This window comes from Pleurodeles waltl, chromosome 4_2 (assembly GCF_031143425.1).
Source record: "Pleurodeles waltl isolate 20211129_DDA chromosome 4_2, aPleWal1.hap1.20221129, whole genome shotgun sequence".
NCBI classification, from domain to species: Eukaryota; Metazoa; Chordata; class Amphibia; order Caudata; family Salamandridae; genus Pleurodeles; species Pleurodeles waltl.
In genome coordinates, this window is record NC_090443.1 from 56793620 (window position 1) to 56809290 (window position 15671).

General features: G+C 47.1%; 1 protein-coding gene across 6 annotated transcripts in view; it reads right to left on the reverse strand.

Moving 5' to 3' along the window:
- EIF4B (eukaryotic translation initiation factor 4B) overlaps window positions 1-15671 on the reverse strand; it is a 520800-nt gene that overhangs the window by 36570 nt on the left and 468559 nt on the right. For all 6 annotated transcript variants that reach the window (XM_069230641.1, XM_069230644.1, XM_069230643.1 and 3 more), the window contains one exon: window positions 10904-11000. In XM_069230641.1, coding sequence (XP_069086742.1) covers window positions 10904-11000 — 97 coding nt within the window. The remainder of the gene's footprint in view (window positions 1-10903; window positions 11001-15671) is intronic.

Below are 15671 nucleotides of genomic sequence, written 5' to 3' on the forward strand. Positions count from 1 at the left end.
TCCCTGTCTCATGTATAAATATCTACAATAGACCGGGCCCTTCTAAGCAACAGTCAGCCACTATAGAGCTCCTGAATACTATAATTTTAGATCTCCGCCCTAAATATCGTATTATAGCGGGGGATTTTAACGCGTCAATTGAACTCAATTCTGCTCTCATTGAGGTTATGCAGACCGAAGACGATAAATGGAATGTCCCCCCTTATTCAATTCAGCCAAATTCATCTAACGTCTGTATCAGGGCTCTGCAGATAATAGACCTTATGATAATTCACGGTCTTCTTGGTAATGGCCGTTTTCCAGCTGATAGCCCTGCTAGACCAACCTTTTTTTAGGGGATCATATAGCAGTACTTTGGACTTTATTATTTTTGATTTAAGGCTGTGGCATCATATAATAGATGTGAAAGGGGGCTACCTGAACACGAGTGACCATGCGCTTCTTCAAATTGTATATAATAGAACTTTTTTTAGCAGGAGCTGTGTCTCCTTCTGCTCTTGCATCTACTGGCATTTTGAAGCGGTCCAGTAAAAGGCGTATGGTAAGATGGGATTCCTTTCAGAGATCCAACAAGCTACGGGACAAACTGTGTGTATTAGTTTCTAGCCACCAGCTCTTTGACGACCATTTCATATTAACCTCGCTTGAAGTCATGTCCCTCCATTCGGATCTCTTAAGGAGCTGTTTTCCAAATCTGTTAGGATTCCAAATAACTCTTCTTATCCTAGCAGCAAGTGGTTCGATAAGAGATGCAGAGAGGCCAAAAGTGCCTTGATTAAGGCGTTAAGAACAAAAGATAGGGAAGATATTGTTAAGGCAAGGTGAAATTATGTCTCCATATGCAAGACGTGTAAACTTGAGTATGAAGAGGTTCTATGGAGTGAATTGGCCGAGGCTGCAAGGGCCCACGATTCCAAACGCTTCTGGCTCCTGGTTGCTCGCAGCGACCAAAATCAAGCACTCAAGCCAGAGTGCCATATTGCCCCTGAAGTTTGGCTCTCTCACTTTAAGGAGCTGTATGGTTCCACATCTGACTGTAGTGCCATTAGCTTTGGAGAGATGTCACTATCACAACAGTCAGTGATTTCTTTGCCCTCCTTCTCATTAAAAGAAACCGAATTGGCAATCATTGCTCAAAAAGCAGGGAAGGCCCCAGGGCGTGATGGGATCCCTTCAGATATGTATAAAGCAGACTTGAACAACTGGAGTCCGTAAGTAAACAGGATCTCCAATGCTGTCTTGATCAACAGGCCTTATCCCGATTCATGGAAGGAGGCAATTATTGTGCCGATATATAAGAAAGGGGAGAGAGGTTCACCAGGGAATTATAGACCCATCAGCCTCTTAGATAATTTACAAAAAATATTCTGTTACCAGCTAACAATCAGGCTGAAAAAATGTTTAGTGGATAATCAAGTACTAAGCCATCTCCAGGCAGGGTTCAGAGACAAGGTCAGCACAATCGATCAGGTCTTCCGCTTTATTACCATAATATGGAAAACTGTTGACGTGGATTCAGGCCATCTTTTTGTGGCATTTGTAGACCTAAAATCTGCTTTTGACCTTGTCCCATGCCATAAATTGTGGGAAGTCATGAGCAGTGTAGGGGTTCCTTGTTCTATGTTAAATATAATCAGAGATCTTTATACTGGCAACTGTGCCAGAATTCGATGTGGACCGGAAGGTGAATTAACCCCAGAGTTTCCCACAAATCGTGGCGTGAGACAGGGCTGTGTACTTGCTCCCACACTGTTCCTCCTATTCATCAATGCATGCATCCCCTACGTCTTGGAATGTTCTAGCGATGACCCCAAATTGGGAGGGCAAAAGATTCCATGCCATGTTTTCTGATGATACTTAGCTAATATCCCAAACAGCTATAGGTCTCTCAAAATTGCTCTCGAGGTTTATGGACTTCTGCAAAGATCATGGTTTAGAAATCAACTCATTAAAAACTAAATATGTGGTGTTTGGAGATAAAAAGCATAAGATGAGGAGACCTATTTGCTTAGAGGGTGCCATATTGGAAAGAGAGGGTACTTTCGATTATTTAGGTCTAAAATTAGAAGACTCACACAAATGGCATGCCCACCTCCAGAAATCAACAATGTGCTTGAAACAAAGGGCGGGCGGTATTGTGAGATTTGCAGCCACATCCCCCAGATTTGCTTTGACTCCTGCCCTAGAAATATACAAATTGCAAGCTTGGAGGGAGGGAGAGGTGGTGGTGGTGGTGGGGGGGATTGGGTCTCTATAGGGAGCTGAGTTGTGGGGCTACTGCAATCTGGAGGATTTGGCAAGGGTGCCTTTACTACAATAATTAAGTGGTGTGCTTATGTAAAACGGTCCTTTCTTCGTCTTGGCTTGGGGACTGTAGGAAGTTGGCTCTGTATGCAGTATTTCAAAGTAAGGAATAGTATGCACAGAGTCCAAGGGTTCCCCTTAGAAGTAAGATAGTGGCAAAAAGAGATAATACTAATGCTCTTTTTTTGTGGTAGTGTGGTCGAGCAGTAGGCTTATCAAAGGAGTAGTGTTAAGCATTTGTTGTACATACACAAAGGCAATAAATGAGGAACACACTCAGAGACAATTCCAGGCCAATAGGTTTTTGTATAGAAAAATATATTTTCTTAGTTTATTTTAAGAACCACAGGTTCAAATTTTACATGTAATATCTCATTTGAAAGGTATTGCAGGTAAGTACTTTAGGAACTTTGAATAATGACAGTAGCATATATACTTTTCACATAAAACACAATAAGTGGTTTTAAAAGTGGACAGTGCAATTTTCACAGTTCCTGGGGGAGGTAAGTTAGTGTTAGTTTTAACAGGTAAGTAAATCACTTACAAGTCTCAGGTTTGGGTCCAAGGAAAGGTATTGCAGGTAAGTACTTTAGGAACTTTGGATAATCACAATATAATATATTCTTTTCAAATAAAACACATAGCTATTTTAAAACTAGACACTTAGTGCAATTTTCACAGTTCCTAAGGGAGGTAAGTTATTGTTAGTTCTTGCAGGTAAGTAAACCACCTACGGGGTTCAGATTGGGGTCCAAGGTAGCCCACCGTTGGGGGTTCAAAGCAACCCCAAAGTTACCACACCAGCAGCTCAGGGCCGGTCAGGTGCAGAGTTCAAAGTGGTGCCCAAAACACATAGGCTTCAATGGAGAAGGGGGTGCCCCGGTTCCAGTCTGCCAGCAGGTAAGTACCCGCGTCTTCGGAGGGCAAACCAGGGGGTTTTTGTAGGGCACTGGGGGGGGGGGGGGGGGGGGGGGGAGAAACACAGAAAGTACACCCTCAGCAGCGCGGGGGCGGCCGGGTGCAGTGTGCAAACAAGCGTCGGGTTTGTAATAGGAATCAATGGGAGACCAAGGGGATTCCCTCTTCAGCCGTCGCTGTGGGGGCTCAGGGGGGACAACTTTGGTTACTCACAGTCTCGGAGTCGCCGGGGAGTCCTCCCTGAAGCGTTGTTGCTCCACCAGTCGAGTCGGGGTCGCCGGGTGCAGAGTTGCAAGTCTCACGCTTCTGGCGGGAATTGCTGTTGTCTTTAAGTTGCTTCTTTGGGAACAAAGTTGCAGTCTTGGGTGAACAGGGCCGCTGTTCTCGGGAGTTTCTTGGTCCTTTTAGAGCAGGGCAGTCCTCTGAGGATTCAGAGGTCGCTGGTCCTGGGGAAAGCGTCGCTGGAGCAGTTTTCTTCCGAAGGGGGGAGACAGGCCGGTAGAGCTGGGGCCAAGGCAGTTGCACCTATGGTATAGTGCACCCTGCCTTAGGGCTGTAAGGCCTGCTAGAGGGGTGACTTATCTATACTGCATAGGCAGTGTGAGGTTGGCATGGCACCCTGAGGGGAGTGCCATGTCGACTTACTCGTTTTGTCCTCACCAGCACACACAAGTTGGCAAGCAGTGTGTCTGTGCTGAGTGAGGGGTCCCCAGGGTGGCATAAGATATGCTGCAACCCTTAGAGACCTTCCCTGGCATCAGGGCCCTTGGTACCAAGGGTACCAGTTACAAGGGACTTACCTGGATGCCGGGGTGTGCCAATTGTGTAAACAAAAGTACAGTGTAAGGAAATGCCTCCTTGGCATGGTTGCCCCCTGACTTTTTGCCTTTGCTGATGCTATGTTTACAATTGAAAGTGTGCTGAGGCCTGCTAACCAGGCCCCAGCACCAGTGTTCTTTCCCTAACCTGTACTTTTGTATCCACAATTGGCAGACCCTGGCATCCAGATAAGTCCCTTGTAACTGGTACTTCTAGTACCAAGGGCCCTGATGCCAAGGAAGGTCTCTAAGGGCTGCAGCATGTCTTATGCCACCCTGGAGACCTCTCACTCAGCACAGACACACTGCTTGCCAGCTTGTGTGTGCTAGTGAGAACAAAACGAGTAAGTCGACATGGCACTCCCCTCAGGGTGCCATGCCAGCCTCTCACTGCCTATGCAAGTATAGGTCAGTCACCCCTCTAGCAGGCCTTACAGCCCTAAGGCAGGGTGCACTATACCATAGATGAGGGTACCAGAGCATGAGCATGGTACCCCTACAGTATCTAAACAAAACCTTAGACATTGTAAGTGCAGGGTAGCCATAAGAGTATATGGTCTGGGAGTTTGTCAAACACGAACTCCACAGCACCATAATGGCTACACTGAAAACTGGGAAGTTTGGTATCAAACTTCTCAGCACAATAAATGCACACTGATGCCAGTGTACATTTTATTGCAAAATACACCCCAGAGGGCACCTTAGAGGTGCCCCCTGAAACTTAACCGACTGTCTGTGTAGGCTGACTAGTTCCAGCAGCCTGCCACACTAGAGACATGTTGCTGGCCCCATGGGGAGAGTGCCTTTGTCACTCTGAGGCCAGTAACAAAGCCTGCACTGGGTGGAGATGCTAACACCTCCCCCAGGCAGGAGCTGTGACACCTGGCGGTGAGCCTCAAAGGCTCACCCCTTTGTCACAGCACCGCAGGACACTCCAGCTAGTGGAGTTGCCCGCCCCCTCCGGCCCCCACTTTTGGCGGCAAGGCCGGAGGAAATAATGAGAATAACGAGGAGTCACTGGCCAGTCAGGACAGCCCCTAAGGTGTCCTGAGCTGAGGTGACTAACTTTTAGAAATCCTCCATCTTGCAGATGGAGGATTCCCCCAATAGGGTTAGGATTGTGACCCCCTCCCCTTGGGAGGAGGCACAAAGAGGGTGTACCCACCCTCAGGGCTAGTAGCCATTGGCTACTAACCCCCCAGACCTAAACACGCCCTTAAATTTAGTATTTAAGGGCTACCCTGAACCCTAGAAAATTAGATTCCTGCAACAACAAGAAGAAGGACCGCCTAGCTGAAAACCTCTGCAGAGGAAGACCAGAAGACAACAACTGCCTTGGCTCCAGAAACTCACCGGCCTGTCTCCTGCCTTCCAAAGAACTCTGCTCCAGCGACGCCTTCCACAGGGACCAGCGACCTCTGAATCCTCTGAGGACTGCCCTGCTTCGACGACGACAAGTAACTCCCGAGGACAGCGGACCTGCTCCAAAAAGACTGCAACTTTATCCAAAGGAGCAGCTTTAAAGAACCCTGCAATCTCCCCGCAAGAAGCGTGAGACTTGCAACACTGCACCCGGCGACCCCGACTCGGCTGGTGGAGAACCAACACCTCAGGGAGGACCCCCGGACTACTCTACGACCGTGAGTACCAAAACCTGTCCCCCCTGAGCCCCCACAGCGCCGCCTGCAGAGGGAATCCCGAGGCTTCCCCTGACCGCGACTCTCTGAAACCTAAGTCCCGACGCCTGGAAAAGACCCTGCACCCGCAGCCCCCAGGACCTGAAGGACCGGACTTTCACTGCAGAAGTGACCCCCAGGAGTCCCTCTCCCTTGCCCAAGTGGAGGTTTCCCCGAGGAAGCCCCCCCTTGCCTGCCTGCAGAGCTGAAGAGATCCCTTGATCCCTCATTGACTTCCATTGCGAACCCGACGCTTGTTCTAACACTGCACCCGGACGCCCCCGCGCCGCTGAGGGTGAAATTTCTGGGTGGGCTTGTGTCCCCCCCGGTGCCCTACAAAACCCCCCTGGTCTGCCCTCCGAAGACGCGGGTACTTACCTGCAAGCAGACCGGAACCGGGGCACCCCCTTCTCTCCATTGAAGCCTATGCGTTTTGGGCACCACTTTGAACTCTGCACCTGACCGGCCCTGAGCTGCTGGTGTGGTAACTTTGGGGTTGCTCTGAACCCCCAACGGTGGGCTACCTTGGACCAAGAACTGAACCCTGTAAGTGTCTTACTTACCTGGTAAAACTAACAAAAACTTACCTCCCCCAGGAACTGTGAAAATTGCACTAAGTGTCCACTTTTAAAGTAGCTATTTTTGAATAACTTGAAAAGTATACATGCAATTGAAATGATTCAAAGTTCCTAATGTACTTACCTGCAATACCTTTCAAACAAGATATTACATGTTAAATTTGAACCTGTGGTTCTTAAAATAAACTAAGAAAATATATTTTTCTATAACAAAACCTATTGGCTGGATTTGTCTCCGAGTGTGTGTACCTCATTTATTGTCTATGTGTATGTACAACAAATGCTTAACACTACTCCTTGGATAAGCCTACTGCTCGACCACACTACCACAAAATAGAGCATTAGTATTATCTCTTTTTACCACTATTTTACCTCTAAGGGGAACCCTTGGACTCTGTGCATGCTATTCCTTACTTTGAAATAGCACATACAGAGCCAACTTCCTACATACAGGTTAGGGAAAGAACACTGGTGCTGGGGCCTGGTTAGCAGGCCTCAGCACACTTTCAATTCAAAACATAGCATCAGCAAAGGCAAAAAGTCAGGGGGTAACCATGCCAAGGAGGCATTTCCTTACAGGGACCTATTGGAAGGAGCCTTCCTCTATTCCTAAAAATGCTATACAGATTTTGAAGGACGCATTTTGTCTTAATGTTCAAACTTCGCAATTGGCCGAAGTTTCGCCCTTCTCTACGACTGGCAGTTTTCTACAATTCAAATGCCATTGTGAGTCCGAGCATTATATGGACGTAAAACTTTCTCCACTTGCATGCGCCCTGTATACTAGATTTAGAATAGGGTCTCTTCCTCTGCGTACCCTAACCTACAAATGGTCCAATATAAACAATAGGTCCAAGTCATGTCTGATGGGCCGTGAGAATGAAGAATCTGTGACCCATGTTCTTTTCCAATGTCCTGCATATCACAGAGGGCTCTTTGGATTATCCCCCTATGCAAACAAATGGGTTTTAGGAACTGCTTACCTGCTCTGAGGGTACTCAAGTCAGACCCATCTGTACAAATTGCGTGTTCTTTGGCATTTTTTTTTTTAATATATCTGGATTTTAGACTTGGGATTTAAAAGAGCAAAATTTAGTAACAGATACTAGAAGCAGGCATATCAGATTATAGTTGTGAAATATAATGTATGGCTAGTAGTATATTGTATTCATTATCCAGTTGATGTCATATGCCCCTTTTTATATTTAATATTTATGGAGATTTTTAAGCACTGATTCCTGCTGTTTTAAATTTGCTGATTCTAGAGCATTATTTTAAATTTTAATATTTTTATTCCTATACTTATCTTGATTGTTTTGTACTTTGATGTTATATTTTTACCGAAATAAAGTGATGATAAGGTGTCTTGTTTTGGGGAAGGCATACTGGCCAATGACTACTGTCCTTGAGGGTGGCTACACCCTCTTTGTGCCTCCTCCCTGTGGGGAGGGATGCACATCCCTAATCCTATTGGGGGAATCCTCCAAAACCAAGATAGAGGATTTCTAAAGGCAGGGATCACTTCAGCTCAGGAAACCTTAGGAGCTCTCCTAACTGGTGGGTGAATTCTCTTTGTTTTTCTCATTATCTCCCCTGAAGTTGCTGCCAAAAGTGGGGGCTGTGTCCAGGGAGCGGGCACCTCCACTAGCTGGAGTGCCCTGGGGCAATGTAACACAAAGCTTGAGCCTTTGAGGGTCACTGCTAGGTGTTACAGTTCCTGCAGGGGGGGAGGTGTTAAGCATCTCCACCCAGTGTAGGCTTTGTTTCTGGCCTCAGAGAGCACAAAGGCTCTCACCCCAGGGGGTCAGAAACTCGTCTCTCAGCAGCAGGCTGGCACAGACCAGTCAGTACTGCACTGAAGGATTGGGTAAAATACATGGGGTATCTCTAAGATGTCCTCTGAGTGCATTTTTTTTTATAAATCCAACACTGGCATAAGTGTGGGTTTATTATTCTGAGAAGTTTGATACCAAACTTCCCAGTATTCAGTGTAGCCATTATGGAGCTGTGGAGTTCGTTTTTGACAAACTCCCAGACCATATATTTAATATGGCCACACTATACTTACAATGTCTAAGAATGGACTTAGACACAGTAAGGTCATATTGCTCATGCAGCTATGCCCTCACCTGTGGTATAGTGCACCCTGCCTTAGGGTTGTAAGGCCTGCTAAAGGGGTGACTTACCTATGCCACAGGCAGCATTTTGTAGTTATGGCATCCTGGGGGGGGGATGCTATGTCGACTTTGCCTTTTTCTCCCCACCAACACACACAATCTACAATGGCAGTGTGCATGTGTTAGATAAGGGGTCCCTTATGGTGGCACATCATATGCTGCAGCCCTTAGGGACCTTCCCTGGTCACAGGGCCCTTGGTACCACTGGTACCTTTTACAAGGGACTTATCTGTGTGCCAGGGTTGTGCCAATTGTGGAAACAATGGTACATTTTAGGTAAAAGAACACTGGTGCTGGGGCCTGGTTAGCAGGGTCCTAGCACACTTCTCAGTCAAGTCAGCATCAGGCAAAAAGTGGGGGGTAACTGAAACAGGGAGCCATTTTCCTACAAACAAAAATTAGGATAGATTGAAACCCTCACTTTCACCCATTACTAAGACGCATGGTTTCAACCTGGACACCGACTGCTTCTAAGGGAACACACATTGCCAAGAAAACAAAGATGGCTTGATACTAGCTCTACTAAAGAAAGCCTCTGGAGATACGGCTGCACTAACTCACACTGCTTTTCAAAACCTCATGCTCATGTATCAAGTTGGTGGCAATGAATAGATAAAAAACCTCCCAGGGTCCACACTGGCCTCTGTTTTGGGGTCTTACACAAGGATATGCCTTAAAAATATATGACCACATCGGCCAGCGCTGGTAGAACTCTGCTGGCTCCACTTGTCAGCCCATATCATCGACAAAGCCAATCAGCATTGATTCCCTGCATATCTAAGTGATAAGCTCACCATCTTCAGTGACTGCTGGTACACTTGCAGACAGTACAATACCTGAATGAAGGTGGAAGAATTGGAACGACAAGAAAATAGGTCTTTTCTCCTGTGCACCCAGGATCAGCAACATCATTCCTGTATTATTAAGGACCACCGCAACCATTCTTCAATTTAGAAAAAATACATCTATTTCTTGAGGTGGAAACAGTCCTGTCCGCTATTAGAACTTCACTAACGGTGCAATCACTTGTTGACCTTATATTTACTTTTGACCTGTAGAGTGCTCTGACTTGTTTATATAGAAGCAAGTTCCTTACCTAATATAACGCTCTTTCTAGTGGATATTCTTTGTAATAGGTGGACATGGTGGACACTATTCGGGATAGTGCCAGTTCCCTTCAAAGTTACTAGCAAACCATGCACAACATTTTTGGATCAGATTCAGACCCACTGCATGTGCTCAGAAGGCAACAAGACAGATGTCAGCAGTGAAACAGAACCTCTAACACTGCCTCCCTCTACTCCAAAAACTAACCTGCCACTACAAAATGCCAGGGGTCTGTATTATTGTGTTTTAAAGTGGAAAAAAGTGAAATATTATAACAGAATGTGCTACATTATGCTGCATACGTTGCCTTAACTTGCCACATAATTTAATTAATCAGCAAAATAATTTGGGGCTACAAAGCCACATTATTCCAGTGTCCCTCCTACCATCTTGAGCTAGTTGCATTCAAAACTCAAAAAAAAAAAAGAAAAAAAAAAAAAACCAGACCTAAAGTCACTAAAGCTTTACAGATACTAGACAACAATTCCGCCCCTTCCCCCCCAAACCACCCTACAAGTAGCTCAATGTGCTGCACTAACTTGCTTAAGAGAAATGCAGAAAGCCTTCTTTAGCCCTAAGAAGCATATAGTAAGTCCACTGTTATTTCAGTAAAAGTTCAGTGGGTTCTCCACATTCCCCTAGCAGTAATAGTTCAGTGAGACCCTTCACATTCCATGTTATTGCATGTATACCCAAGGCCAATGGAATTACGCAGCAGGGTTGACAAAATTATGCAGCAAGAAAAGGCTAAATATGCAGTACAATATGTAGTGATATTTTAATTTGACCAATTTATTAATATTGTCTGGACAATGTTGCACCTCATTAGTACCAGTTTAACACATGAATACTGCAATCGGGAACAGAAATGCTGCGTGTTAACCTTTGTAAAGGATCAACAACTGCCCGAGCTACATGTGGCGCTTTCTTTAATAACTGTCGCTTTGTGCTAGAGACAAATGCGGTGAAATTTGCAAATTATGTAACCAAAGCTCTTTCAAGGGTCAAGGGTGGCAAATCCATGATTATGCATAAACTTGCATAGCTGCAGAACATAAATCCAGATGCCCTATATATATCATACAGCTAAGTAGTTTTATGTAATACCTACATCATTCCCTATTAGTAGTTTACAGAGTACCTTGCATCCCTCAAGCAGTAACCTAGAAAGAAGGCACTGTATAACATCATGCACATCCCTGGAATTATCAGTAAAGTATTGAGCATTACTTTTCATCTGACACACAATTACCAGGAAGCAATACACAACAAATGTATGAAAGAAAGCAATTAAGTGTGGTATGCCATGCAATGCCAGAACTCACCTTTCAGATTCTCTGCTTTGTCCATCGCCCCAACTACGGCCATTACCATCTCTCTTGCCCTGCGGGCTTCGCAAACCATCCAACTTGTTCTCATCAGCTGGACAAGAGTAAAAGAAGAACGTGAATGTTTGGCTCGGAGTGAGAAACTAAAGATTAATAGTTTAAAAAGTGTTTACTCATTGTCTCCAGATATTGTCCCTCAGCAGTAAGCTTGCTACGGTCATACTTTCCAAGAAACATTTGTTCAGCATGTCTGATACGGTCAACCTCACTTCCCAAATCTTTATTGCTGATGAATGAGCAGAGAGCATAAGTACACTGCTGAACTTTAAATCTACAAGTTGATTAGACTCCCCGTACAACCTCTCTACAGCTGTATGTTTTTAACCAGAACTGGAAGCCTGAGGAGCATTTTTCTGTGAGTTGTGTAGGAAGCTGAACCTTTATATGGTATATGAATACTGTGTAAATTGTCCAGGAGCTCCCCAAGAGAGTGGACAAAGCTTGCTATGCAATCCCAAAGTGCTCTAATTAAGGGTAGTGTGGTCTAGCAGCCTTCGGCTTCACACATAGGAGCACAAAACTACAAACATCCAAAATAGTCAATAAATGAAAGCATCAAGGAGATCAATACCAATTTATAAAAATAGTAAGTATCTTTATAGATGTTTAGCCATCAGAGAAAAATCATTCAGATAGGTACGTTTTTAAATAGGTATTATTATCACTTTATAAAGGAATGTTATCCTCTGGGAGGTAAAACTAATTTTGCAAAGAAGTAGAGTACAGTGACTTACAAGACCAATCTCCTGGGGTTGAGGTGAGTATTGGACAAGGTTCAAAGCAGCATCCACAGTACACCCTCAGTGGCACAGGGGGCCGGGTGCAGAGTGCAAACCAGCCTCAATGTGATCCTATGGATATCAGTCACTGCAGAAAGAGGCTGCAGGCTCTGGCCAGGAAGTCAATTGGGCTGAACCAACAGCGGGGCTCAGGCCTCACGATGCTAGAGAACAGGTAGGCACCTATGGTCCTCTTCACCACAGCTCAGCGGCAACAGGTGCAGAGGTATCTGTAGGAGTTTTTTTAAATTTTATTTTTTACCAGTGCAGTTGCCTTAGACAGGGGCTGCAAGCAGAGGCTGCAGGCGCTGTCAGGGAGTCCAGGAGGGATGAAAACCTGATAGACAAATTCTGGAGAGCTCAGAAACCCTGTTGGCACCAGTGGTCCACTTCAACTCGGGTCAGAGATGGTGGGTGCACCAATGACTTCAGGTGTTGGGTTTTGGTGGTTCCAGAGGCTTCAGAGTCCCTTCTTTTGGAGTTTGCTGGGGAGCAGGTCTGCTGTTCACGGAAGGTCTTGAATCTTTTTCGAAGGTAGGCAGTCCTCCCGGGTTTCTGAAGTCACAGCTGCAGGATGAGTCGACTTTGGTGCAGTTTTCAAAAGGGGTTGGTACCGGGTCAGCTGCTTCTTTTCTCCTCTTCTGCTCATGTGGCTCTTCGGTGCCCATGGTCTTCTTGGGTCATCAGGATCGGCTTCTCTGGTGCCAGGGCCTCCCCTAAATACTGAACTTAGGGGTGTCAGAGGTTTGTAGGGTAGTAGCCAATGGGCTACTGCCCCTTGGGATCACTATACCCCCCTGTAAGGCAATGCCTCCTTGGCATGGTTACCCCCTGACTTTTTGCCTTTGCTGATGCCAAGTTATGATTTGAAAGTGTGCTGAGGCCTGCTAACCAGGCCCCAGCGTTCTTTCCCTAACCTGTACCTTTGTTTCCACAATTGGCACACCCTGGCAACCAGGTAAGTCCCTTGTAACTGGTACCCCTGGAACCAAGGGCCCTGATGCCAGGGAAGGTCTCCAAGGGTTGCAGCATGTCTTATGCCACCCTGGAGACCCCCCACTCAGCACAGACACACTGCTTGCCAGCTTGTGTGTGCTGGTGGGGATAAAATGACTAAGTCGACATGGCACTCCCCTCAGGGTGCCATGCCAACCTCACACTGCCTATAGGTCACCCCTCTAGTAGGCCTTACAGCCCTAAGGCAGGGTGCACTATAACACTGGTGAGGGCATATGTGCGTAAGCACTATGCCCCTACAGTGTCTAAGCCAAACCTTAGACATTGTAAGTGCAGGGGAGCCATGAGAGTATATGGTTTGGGAGTCTGTCAAACACGAACTCCACAGCACCATAATGGCTACACTAAAAACTGGGAAGTTTGGTATCAAACTTCTCAGCACAATAAATGCACACTGATGCCAGTGTGCACTTTATTGTAAAATACACCCCAGAGGGCATCTTAGAGATGCCCCCTGAAAACATACCTGACTTCCAGTGTGGGCTGACTAGTTTATGCCAGCCTGCCACACACCAGACATGTTGCTGGCCACATGGGGAGAGTGCCTTTGTCACTCTGTGGCCAGGAATAAAGCCTGTACTGGGTGGAGGTGCTTCTCACCTCCCCTTGCAGGAACTGTAACACCTGGCAGTGAGCCTAAAAGGCTCACCCCCTTTGTTACAGCGCCACAGGGCATCCCAGCTAGTGGAGATGCCCGCCCCTCCGGCCACTGTCCCCACTTTTGGCGGCAAGGCTGGAGGAGATAATGAGGAAAACAAAGAGGAGTCACCCACCAGTCAGGACAGCCCCTAAGGTGTCCTGAGCTGAGGGGACTCTGACTTTTAGAAATCCTCCATCTTGCAGATGGAGTATTCCCCCAATAGGGATAGGGATGTGCCCCCCCTCCACACAGGGAGGAGGCACAAAGAGGGTGTAGCCACCCTCAGGGCCAGTAAGCCATTGGCTACTGCCCTCCCAGACCTAAACCACCCCTAAATTTAGTATTTAGGGGGTCCCAGAACCGAGGAAGATAGATTCCTGCAACCTAAAGAAGAAGGAGGACTGCTGACTTGAAGCCCTGCAGTAAAGACGGAGACAACAACTGGTTTGGCCCCAGCCCCACCGGCCTGTCTCCCTACTTCGAAGAAAAATGCAACAGCGACGCATCCAACAGGGTCCAGCAACCTCTGAAGCCTCAGAGGACTACCCTGCATCTAAAGGACCAAGAAGCTCCCGAGAACAGCAGCCCTGTTCAAGAAACTGCAACTGTTTGTAACAAAGCAGCAACTTTTATACACACGTTTCCCACCAGAAGCATGAGACTTTCCACTCTGCACCCGAAGCCCCCGGCTCGACCTGCGGAAAACTAACACTACAGGGATGACTACCCAGCGACTGCGAGCCCATGAATAGCCAGAGTTGACCCCCTCTGAGCCCCCACAGCGACACCTGCAGAGTAAATCCAGAGGCTCCCCCTGACCGCGACTGCCTGCTTCAAGGAACCCGATGCCTGGAAACCACACTGCACCCGCTGCCCCCAGGACCTGAAGGAACCGAACTCCAGTGCAGGAGCAACCCCCAGGCGACCCTCTGCCTAGCCCAGGTAGTGGCAACCCCGAGGAGCCCCCCGCCTGTATCGCTGAAGAGACACCCCGGTTTCCCATTGATTCCTATTAGAAACCCGATGCCTGTTTGCACTCTGCACCCGGCCGCCCCTGGGCCGCTGAGGGTGTACTTTTTCGGTGCCTGCTTGTGTCCCCCCGGTGCCCTACAAAACACCCCTGGTCTGCCCTCCGAAGACGCAGGTACTTACCTGCTGGCAGACTGGAACCAGGGAACCCCTATTTCCATTGAAGCCTATGTGTTTTGGGCACCACTGACCTCTGCACCTAACCACCCCTGAGCTGCTGGTGTGGTAACTTTGGGGTGCCTTGAACCCCCAACGGTGGGCTACTTTGGACCCAACTTTGAACCCTGTAAGTGTTTTACTTACCTGTGAACTTAACAATTACTTATATCCCCCAGGAACAGTTGAGTTTTGCAGTGTCCACTTTTAAAATACCTTATTGCCATTTTCTTCAAAACTGTACATGCTATTGTGATTATTCAAAGTTCCTAGAATACCTGAGTGAAATACCTTTCATTTAAAGTATTGTTGGTATCCACTTCAGTCTTCATGCGCGCCATCTCTTCGTCTGTATGGGTACCAAACAGCGAGTTCCCGTTGAACGGAAGATTTAAGATACGCTGTTGCGCTTCCTGCTTTAATCCTGTCAGTCTCAACCAGGAAGACCTTGCACAAACCCCATGTGCGTACCCATGTGCAGCTAAGTCTGCCCCATCTGCTGCTGCGCTGATGACCTGACTGGAGACCAGACATCCCTCTTGAAGGATCTCCTAGAAGTCCTGCCTGTCCTCCCTAGGCAATTTGTCTGCGAACCTGTTCAGAGAGTCCCAAAGTGAACGGTCATATCTGCCTAGGAGTGCAGAAGCGCTGGAGACCTTCATCATAGAAGCCGCTGTGCCACACATTTTCCTCCCCAGAGAGTCCAGATGTCTGCTCTCCTTGTCAGGTGGAACAGTGGAGGATGAGGCTACTGAGTGTGTTTTTCGGGCTGCAGCCAATATGACTGAGTCCGGTGGCGGATCCGTCCTGAGAAATAAAGGATCGTGTTCAGGCGCTTTATATTTCTTCAAGATCCTAGCAGGAGCTGATCTGAGGGTGGCTGGTGCTAAAAAGGTGTCCATGGTTGGTTGCAACAGACCAGGCACTAGCGGCAGCAGCTTTTTTGAAACCGCCCTATGTTGCAGAGTTTAAAAAATGACAGATGAGGAGGTTGACGGTTCTGGAACCTCTATGTTTAGTTTTTGTGCTCCCCTGATAAGCACCTCATTAAAAGGTAGTGATGTCGTCCACCAGGGAAACCCTA